Raw genomic sequence first — 9,807 nt, 5'->3', positions numbered from 1 at the left:
GCTTACGCCACTGAGCTATATACCTGGCCCCCACAGTGAAGTTATTAAATAAACCAAATCTACACTGTGACCATTGTTTAAAATGCCACATATAAACAAAAGATTTTTAAAAATTTAAATTATGGAGACAGCTCGGCGGTCTAAGTGCCTGCCTAGCAAGCACAAGGACTTGGGTTCAATCCCAGATACCACATGCCATGCCAGCCCTGAAATCAGGTGTGGTGGTGCGCACCTGGAATCCCAGTGCTGGGGAGGTTGAGACAGGAGGATCACTACAAGAGTCTGAGCTGCAAAGCAAGACCCTATACCAAATAAATAAATGATTTTTAAAAATTTTGTTTTGAAAAAAGATCAAAGTGTTAAAAGTCCTGAAAGTGAAATGTTATTTGGTTTCTTGCCCTATAGAAAGGTTTTGAGGGCCGGGGAGATAACTCAGTGGAATAAGTGCTTACCTGGAAAGTGCAAGGTCTGAGTTTGATCCCTCGTACCAATAAAACAAACAGAAAAGTTTTAAGGGATTCTTAATAAAAGGTCCGATGGGTCTCCTGTTAGACTGGCTATCAGATAAACATATTACTTTAAACCTCTGATTCTATTTGTATCCTCAAAGCTTTTCCAAAGTCACAGTGGATCCCAAATGTTACAACTCCCCAGGCAGCACACAGTCCCCCTTCCTTTAATCTGGCTATGGTTCTTTCTTAATGGTGGTTAATGCTTCAGGGGATGATGCAATGGTGTTTGGGGTAGAGTAACTTTTTTTTGTTTTATTGTACTTTTCAAATTATGATTAAAATAACTATTTTCACTTTTGCAACTTAAAGTTTCATAACTTTCCAAAAAAAAAAATATATAAACTTACATTTCTTTCCTGAATTCTTCCATTTTTTTATTTTCTACAGTCAAAAGTTCTTTGGATTTGTTCAGCTCTTCCACGTTTTTCAAGTTGTTCTCTTTGAGTGTGTCCAACTTAAAGACCAAAAGAAAAAAACTGATGAAGCAATTTCATTTTCCAACGGCATGGTTGGGTAGACAAATTATTCATACATATTTATTTTGTACCAGGAATTGAACTCGAACTCACGGCCTCATACTTGCCAGACAGGTGCTGTGCTGCTGAGCTAAATCCCCAGCCCCCAAATAATTATTTAAAAAATAGATGAGTCATCATCTGAAATAGAAATTACAAATGACAAATCATTTTTTTTTTGGGCTGACTCAGGCTGCCTTAAGGGCAGGTCTGGTGCAGCATGTGGAGCTGGGGATAGAACTGCGGTCCCCTGAGCCTCAGTTTGCCCAAGGAGGCACTTTGAATAACTGAGCTAACCTGCCAGCCCCAACAAATCTATTATAAACTGCAAATACCTCATGTTTAGTAAACTTCTTGCACACCTGGTCAAAATGTCAAACTAAATTGCTAAATTTAAATTTTTTTCTTTTGTCCTTTACATAATTATTAATGAGCATGCTATTCATATATGATCCACCTTTTATTTTTTATTATTTTTTAAATGTATTTGGTTGTTACAGGATCTCACTATGCAGCCCGAACTCATAGTGAACCTATTTTCAGCCTCCCCAGCATGGTGCAGCATGTGGTGCTGCCAGGACTCTGTGGCAGGCCCAGCCCACCCTGGGGACAGGGCTGGCACGGGATGTGGTGCCTGGGATTGAACCACAGTACTTGTGCTTGCCTCAGCTTGCCTAAGCAGGCACTTTAGTCCGCTGAGCTAGCTCACTGGCCGTATGATCCATCTTTTAGAAGCAAAAGTTACAGTGACATCAGCAAGGATTATTCTTTGTAATAAAATGAAATCCCCTTTCCTCACAGATTATCAATGTAGGGAACTTTCCCATGTTAGTACCAAATTTATACAGTCCTCATTACAAAAATATATTTATATGAACCAAAGTATTTGTAGATATGGAAAAATTTTAGGCACCAATTTGAACATTAATCTGAAGAAGATGCCATGCAGTGAGAGTAAAGGTGCCCCTCAAGTTAGGGCTTGAACCCTGCATGGGAAATCAGGTGTGTAATTGAGATGGACTGCTGACAGGCTCCAGAGGTGGCCAGATTCTGAGTGTGGGGTCCCCAACAAGGATGAGAGTTGTTTAGGACATAGGACATGCTTGTGGGGCTAGCATGACTCTTTGGACTTTTAGCCTTTGTTTCACACAGCCAAGAAAGGGAGTTTTTGTCTTTATGCCATGTCACACATCCCCAGTCAAGAATTCCAGAAAGTGGACTGGAGAGATGGCTCAGTGGTCTAAAGCACCTACTTAGAACAAGCTTAGCAAAGCATCAGGGACCGCGGTTCAATCCTCCAGCACCACATGCCAGCCAGCCCCGCCCCCTGGTGGGCTGAGCTGGCCACACACACACACCACACACACTCTCTCTCTAATAAATAAAACAATTAAAAAAAAAATTCCAGAAAGTGTCTTGCTAAATGCCACCACCCTCCTTTTAATGCCTTCTAATATTCCAGATGCACAGAAGAGAAACAAAGCATCAAAATATCAAAAAGTTCATTTAGCCTAGTATTTAGGCTACAATGGACCCACCAGGGGATACATTATGGGAGGACACACTTCCCCGACCCTATTGTCAAAGGTTAAATAAGTTCTTTACAATGCTGTCATTTACCCTACCTTCTAATTGTGCCTATCACCTGTAATTTCTGTACTGATTTTATACCTTTAGCTTGTCAGTTTAATAAGTTTTGTTTATCCTATAATTACCTCAAAATGCCCACATCTTTGGAGAACTCTGTCGGTGGCCTTGCACAGTGATGAGGCCGAGTCTCCACAGTAGACGTCCATTCAGCCATCCCCTCCCTCACTTTGCTCCCTTAGTGCCTCACCTACCTGTGATTTTACAAAGCATCTGAAGTGACAGACTTTCACACAATAACTCCAGTGAATCAGTCCGCAGGAGATTTAGGTTTCCAAGGAAATAAAGGTTGGTATGAGGTTGGAGGGTGTGAACAGGGGAATCAAAGAGGAGTACAAGAAGGAGAAATGCTACTACTGGACAAAAACCAAAATATCTTGATGCCACAAATTTGTCCTAGCTACAGAAGTGGCTAATTTGAGATGACACAGTGAACTAGGCTGAGAATGTAAACTGGAGAATGTAATTTAGTGGCTCCAAATTGGAAGAGAGTTAAAGTATGTAAGATGCAGGATATGAAAAGAAGGAAATTCCATCACTACCTATTCTCCCCAATGCCTTCACTACATAGTTACCTCAGCCACATTGTTAGGGTTTCCCCACTAGTTGACAAAAGTTGATTCTGTGCCAGGTGTGGTGACATCAACCCGTAATATCAGTATTTGAGAAGCTGAGGCAGAAGGATAACCCTAAGGTCAAGGCCAGCCTGGGTTACATAGGGAGACCCTATCAAAAAAAAATTGATTCTACTAAATAAGTAATGAAGTAATATGCTTTATTTAACAAATGGCTCTGGTATACGTGCAACTCTACTAACATGGACCAAAACTGTATAAGGTCACACTTTAAAACACTACACGATACTAAGTTAGTGACCAAATATTCCAGGACATTGCCGGTAAGCTGTTCTCTGTACAAAAAGCCATTTAAATCTAATTACTTCATTCTGCAGTTTTGCATTTGTTTGCTTCGTGTCCTCTAAGGAGGCCAGAGTTTCAGTCTTCTCTTTGGTCATCTGTTCCATTATCTGCATGGCATCTTCTGCAGTCTGAGCCTCCTAAACACAAGAAAATGCAGTGAGGAGGGGACAAGGCCTGCCTGAGGCCATCAGGCTAAGCTCAGGCTGTGCTGCTTGGGCACCACTTGGTCCATGTGGCTAAGAATGCCACATGGGTGAGTCAGCCACTAGGCCCACTGCTGAAGCCAACAAACAAAGCAGAAGATCTGTCCTGAGTATAACAGAGTCACAGACCTTTGCCCGGCCATTTTTCAGTAAGTCAACTGTTACACAATTCCATCTTTTCAGAGCTCACTAAACCTACATATTCTGATGACAGTTCCAAGTTACGCTGACAACTATGCTCTCACGATTCCAACTTCCACTGGACAGAAAATATTTGGTGATAAGAAGTAACATCTGAGGGAACAGAATTTCTCTTAATCACATTTACTGTTGTACGTTTAAAATACCACTTTTGGGGCTGGGGAGATGGCTCAGTAGAATAAGCACTTCCCTGGCAAGTGCAAGGGCCTGAGTTCAATTTCCTGGTTCCACAAAAAAACAAAAACAAAAAACCACCTACTTTCACTACTTCAAATCTGAAATTTTTAACATCACTTGAATTAAACTAGGAATTTTTCACATAAAAATTAAAATTATTTGGGCAATTGTAACATAAAATTAAAATGTTTCATGAGAAGCATTTAATGAAAGTCTAAGGGAAACTAAACTGAGTAATTACATAATTATGACTGTGAATAAAAAGATGCATATAGTGACAACCATAAAAAAATCTTAGGTACATAATTATAATTTAATTTGTTCTAGTAAAGTTTATGGGAATTTTGCATTAGGCTTACCCTATTCTTAGCCATGGAGATTTCAGTGGAATCTTCCAACTCCAAATGGACCCAATCAGACAGTTAAAAACCAAAGAGCACATACTATATTTCAATTCTACTATTGCTGGTAAGCCTTTAAGAACTACAGCTAACTCTCTCACAAAGTTTCTATATAAACTAATAATATAATCCTTTTTATTCACAGTCTGCAATGCTTTCCAAGTAGAGAGAGACTACTGCAATTAGACATTTAGTAAAGAATTGCCCTTTCTAACTGCAATGAACAGCTGAGACATATAAACAACTTATCTAGTGGAATGGATTCTTGTAAATGCAATGAAGAAAAATCACATAAACCACTAACATTAGTGCCCAGGGTTAGTAAGTAATCTGGGTGCTCAATACTTGAACCGCTCACTTTACCGTAAATGAATGAAGAGTCTCAAGCTCTCTAATTTTATGGGTAAGTTTGCTCTTGTCTTTCCTCAAAGTACGGTTTTCACTTTGAGATTCTAGGAGGTTGGCTGAAATGTGGCTGTTGGTTTTGGCCAGTTGGCTAATCTCTTTCTGGAGAATGAAGTAGCTTTCTTCCAGCTTTTCTTTCTCTTTCAAGAGCTCATCCCTTCTCAGCATCATTTCTCTTTTCTCGGCCAGAAGGTTCTTGTTGTCTTGCATGATCTTGGCTCTCTCGGCCATAGTCACCTCATGCTTCAGTTGGAGGTCATCCAGGATCTTGGTGAGGTAGCTGTGTAGTTCCTGCAGTTCCAACTTGGATTTGGACAAAGTGGCAAAATCATTTTTCAGGGTCTCTATATTGGCAGCAAGTTGAGCCGTTTCTGCACTCAAAAGTTCCTTTTCCTTAATAATCTCCACAACCTTTTGCTCAGACTTGGTCTTTTCTTGGATTAATACAAACTTCTCAGACTGGAGCTGCTCGCCACACACTCTCAGCCCCTCAACCTCCTGCTCCAGGAGCACCAGTCTCCCGTGGAGTTTACTGTTTTCATACAAGGATGACTCTTTTTCCTTTGCTCTGGCTTCCTTTTCTAGGACTAACGCCTGCTGCATTTCATGGATCTCCTCATTTAATTTCTGACACACTTCTTGTAGATTCAAGCCATCCCTCAGCAAGATGCTCTTTTCACAGCAGCAAGTCGTTAGCTCAGCATTCAAGTCCTCCTTTGCTTGCATCACAGTGGTGTGCTCTTTTTCAAGATTTTTTTTGGCATTTTGTGCCTCTTTCAGCATCAAAGAGAGGTCACACTTGCTGGCCGCTAGCTCTTCGTTTTCTTTTTTCTTCTCCTGAATCTCCTTCTTGAGAGCATCAACATTACCAAGTAGTTTCATGTTCTCATGTACAATCATTCTTCTGCTTGCAGCCTCTTGGTCATATTTCCTTTTAAGTTCTCCTACAGCTTTCATGGAATTTTCTCTCTCTGCAAGTAAATCTCCATTTTGTATTTCCAGTGCTGATTTTTCTTTTAAGAGCTTTTCTTGCTGCTTTTTAAGCTGTGTAATTTTCTGACAAGCCATCTCCTTCTCTGAATTTATGTGTGTGATCTTCTCATTCAAGCTTATCTCAATATGTGTGGTCTCTTGCAATTGCTTGTTAAGCTTTTCTGTGATGATCCTATTTTCACTCAAAAGTTCCTCCTTCTCGGCCAGGAGCCTCCTCTCACTGGCAGCCCAGGTCTCTTTCTCATGGAGGAGCTGAACGCACTCGGAATCTGTGATGGCCCGGCTGGCCTTGATTTCTTCCAGAAGCTGTGTGAGGCTCGTGTTGGCAGTCTGTAGCTGCCTGGCCTCCAGCTCCGCCTTCTTCAGCGCTTTGCTGACGCAGTCCAGCTGTGTGCGCAGCACCCCTGCTTCGGTGCCAAGCCGCTGCTTGACCTGCAGGGTAGCCTCCAGACTGACACTCAGCTTTTCCTGACCCTGCCGCAGCGAGTCCTTCTCAAGCTGCAAGTCTCTGTTGCTCTGGAGAAGGCCTTCTCTTTCTGCTGTCAGGGCCCGGCATGCACTGTCAAGGCCAGACTGCTTCTCGGCCGCTGCCACCTTGTCGGCTGTGAGTGCCTCAATCTCCTGGACCAAGGCCCTCTGATCTTTAACAAGTTCCTCGTAAGCACTCTGAAGCTTCTGAATGACATCATCCTTGTCTTTCACCAAGAGGAGGTTTTCAGCAGCAAGTGTCTTCACCTGATCCTCCATGTGGCCCTTTTCTGCCCGAGCCTTCTCAGCTTCCACTGCCAGAGTATCTTTGCAGAGCTGGATTTCATCTATGAATACCTGCATGCTTGCTTTGGAAGCCTGCAAAGAACTGTTTTCTACATGTATCTTCAAAAGCTCTTCCTGGGCAACATTGATTTCTTTAAGCAATTTTTCTCTCTCTGTAGCCAAAGCTTCTTTATCAAGCTGTTCCTGCTGGCACAGCTTTTCAGCAGCTTCCTTTTCTTCTAAGGCTTTCTCCTTCTCTAAATTAAGAGTTTTATTTACTGACCACAGTTTTTGCTGGTCTTGCTGAAGCAAAGTTATTTTGGCCTCCACTTCTACAAGCTTTGTTAAAAGTGAACCTTTTTCTACCTTTAAAGTATTTCCTTCCTGTGCAAGAAGCTGCTTCTCTGATTTCAGACCCCTCAGCTCTTCTGACATTAGTTCAATTTCTTTTTTGGCTGATGTTAACAAATAAGTTAGCGACTACAGAAACAAGATGGAAAGAATGGAAACAAAAATGAAATCGAGCACACAAATGCAAGCCCAAATAACTTAATGTAGCCTAAGTCTTAAAAGCTTAAAATTTCCTACAAATAAATTTCATAGAAAGTTTAAGCAAAAAACAAGGGGAAGACTAGATAAACAGAGCCTATAAAAGGGGTAGGCTCTATAAAGTGCTTATATATCTACTGGCATGTTATACCTCCAAATAGCATGTAGATCAAGCCCTGGAGCTTTCCAGAAGGTAAGGAGAGAAGCCCCAAGGGAAGCATGGTGGTGCTGGCCTACAGTATCAGCTGCTCAGGAGGCTGAGGTGGGAGAGGGCTGAGAGCTCAAGCCAACCGGGGCAATCCAGCAAAATCTCATCTCAAAAAACAAAACTCAATAGCTTTAACATAAGGCTGTAGCAAAGTTCTGCCCTGCCATTCCAATTATTTCTATCATAGAAAGATTCACAGAAGGACTTATTTACTTGTTTGTTTGTTGCAGGTTTTGAAACAGGGTCTATGCAGTCCAGGCTGGCCTCAAACTCACTGCGATCCTCCTGCTTCAGCCTCTCCAAGTGCTGGGATGACAGTCGTGCACCATTATACTGAGCTACATTTGATATTTATTAGGTCACGGTCTACTTAATAGGAAGCTTATTATTTTGGTTGGTTTGCTTTTTGTGGCATTGGGTTTTAAACCCAGGGACTTATGCATGCTAGGCAAGCACTCTACCATTTGGCTATAGAATTTTAGTGGAATGGTTTCAATTTCTTTGTATTAAACTCCTAAATATTTTCTAACATATTAAAAATAAAGACAAATGTTTATTTTTCTTTGAGCAATAAAGAGTTAAATAGTAGAACAGTTGAATTTCATTAAGTTTCTACAGCCAAATAATATAATGGGATACAGATACAACCCTAACACTAAAAAGTTCAATGTACGAAGTGATACTCTCTCCACTAATTAGACATGTCCTCCTCACTAGCCCTGAGCTTGGCTTCCTGCTCAGTCAGGTCAAAGCCTCCCTTGGGACATGGAAAAGCCTTGGTGTTCTCACTTCTAACCCTTTCTGTAAGAGCTCTGTTCATCCAGTGAGCTCCCTCCAAGCCCTGACTCATGCTTGCTAGCTGTGGCCTCGGCCTTTGGCTGTTCTGCAGCTTGTCTCTCCTAACCCTAGTGGCAAGGTGGCACAGCTCAGCCAAGGTTAGAGGAAAATGCTTTCTCACACCAGAGTTTACTACAAGCAGGCAGACAGAGCTTAGGCAACCAAAAGGCTTTGTGACAACCAGGCACAAGCAGCAAAAGGAGTGATAAGGACTACACAGGACACTCATGGAAGACTTGTAGCCATCACTGGGTCCCAAAAGGAAGAGCAGCTGGTACAAAACATTTGAAGCCACAGGAAATACAATTGACCACCCTGTTGAGAAGGCAGAAGCTAGTGCTTGAGAAGGATAACTCAACACGTCCCGTCTGCTACTGCTTCCTAAGCACCCTGAAGCCTCCATGCTGAACTCAAGCGAGCCACAACACAGCTGCGCAGCTCTGACAGAACGTACTTTGGCTTTGTTGGCCTGTATCTGCAGTTCTTCCAGCTCCTGCATCAAGCCTCTGTTTTCCTCTTGAACAGCTTTGAGCTTCTCCTCTGTGTCCAACAGCGTCTTCTGCAGGTTCTGCAGGATTTCTTCCTGCTTCGTGTTTGTCTCAGAACTCACTTTTTCATACCTGGCTTTCAGATCCTGACACCGGCTGTGGCTCATTTCCATCTCCTTTTCCTGCGAAACCCCAAGGAAAGGCGTCAGTTATCTGGCCATCTATGCCCTCTCTCTCTGCCCTCCTTGCCAGGAAACAGTCTCATTTACTCTTTCCTTACCAGGTTCAATACTTTTTCCTCCAGCACTTTCTTTTCTTCCTCGTGCTTTCTGGCTGCTTCCTGTTGGCTCTGCTCAGCTTTAAGAGTTATCTCCCCAATACTTCTCTGCAGAGCACTTGCATTTTCATTAGCCTTTGTAAGTTGTGACTGCAATTCTTCTACACATCTACAAGTTTCAATACAAGGTATCAGATTTTTCATAGTAATGTTTTAAATTTAAGAATTATATGACAAACATTAACAATTATACAAATTATTACAAAGTTTGAGTAATCAATGACATAAGATAGACAAATAAAAAAATTACTTCCCTGAGGAACAATTTTAACAACTGGGATCACTGTAAATACACTGTTTAGAATAACTAATACTATAATTGTGAAGATTTTATGTTAATAGTTTAATTAAAAGGTGAGTGAGGCCAGGTGTGATGCTGCACACTTATAATCCCAGTACTCTGGGAAGCTGGGGCAGGAGGATCATTGCAAGTTCGAGATCAGCCTGGTCTACAAAGTGAGTTCAAGAGCAGCCTAAAGTGCATAGTGAGACTCTGTCTCAAAAAGACCAAAAAAGGGGCTGGAGAGATGGCTCAGTGGTCTAAAGCACCTACTTGAATCAAGCTTGGTGAAGCACAGGGACCACGGTTCGATCCCCAGCACCACATGCCAGCCAGCCCCGCCCCCTGGTGGGCTGAGCTGGCCACACACACACACACACA

General features: G+C 42.0%; 1 protein-coding gene across 10 annotated transcripts in view; it reads right to left on the bottom strand.

The window, feature by feature from the left end:
• Nucleotides 1-9,807, bottom strand: part of Clip1 (CAP-Gly domain containing linker protein 1) — a 192,189-nt gene that overhangs the window by 37,867 nt on the left and 144,515 nt on the right. For all 10 annotated transcript variants that reach the window (XM_023720598.1, XM_023720597.1, XM_004635887.2 and 7 more), the window contains 4 exons: nt 9,090-9,255; nt 8,776-8,991; nt 3,615-3,731; nt 860-966 (listed from right to left, as the gene is read on the bottom strand). In XM_023720598.1, the coding sequence (XP_023576366.1) occupies nt 860-966; nt 3,615-3,731; nt 8,776-8,991; nt 9,090-9,255 (606 nt within the window). The remainder of the gene's footprint in view (nt 1-859; nt 967-3,614; nt 3,732-8,775; nt 8,992-9,089; nt 9,256-9,807) is intronic.

Source organism: Octodon degus, unplaced genomic scaffold (assembly GCF_000260255.1).
Source record: "Octodon degus isolate 3935 unplaced genomic scaffold, OctDeg1.0 scaffold00076, whole genome shotgun sequence".
NCBI lineage: Eukaryota > Metazoa > Chordata > Mammalia > Rodentia > Octodontidae > Octodon > Octodon degus.
The sequence above is the reverse complement of the archived record's forward strand: the minus strand, read 5'-3'. Positions and strand labels throughout refer to the sequence as shown.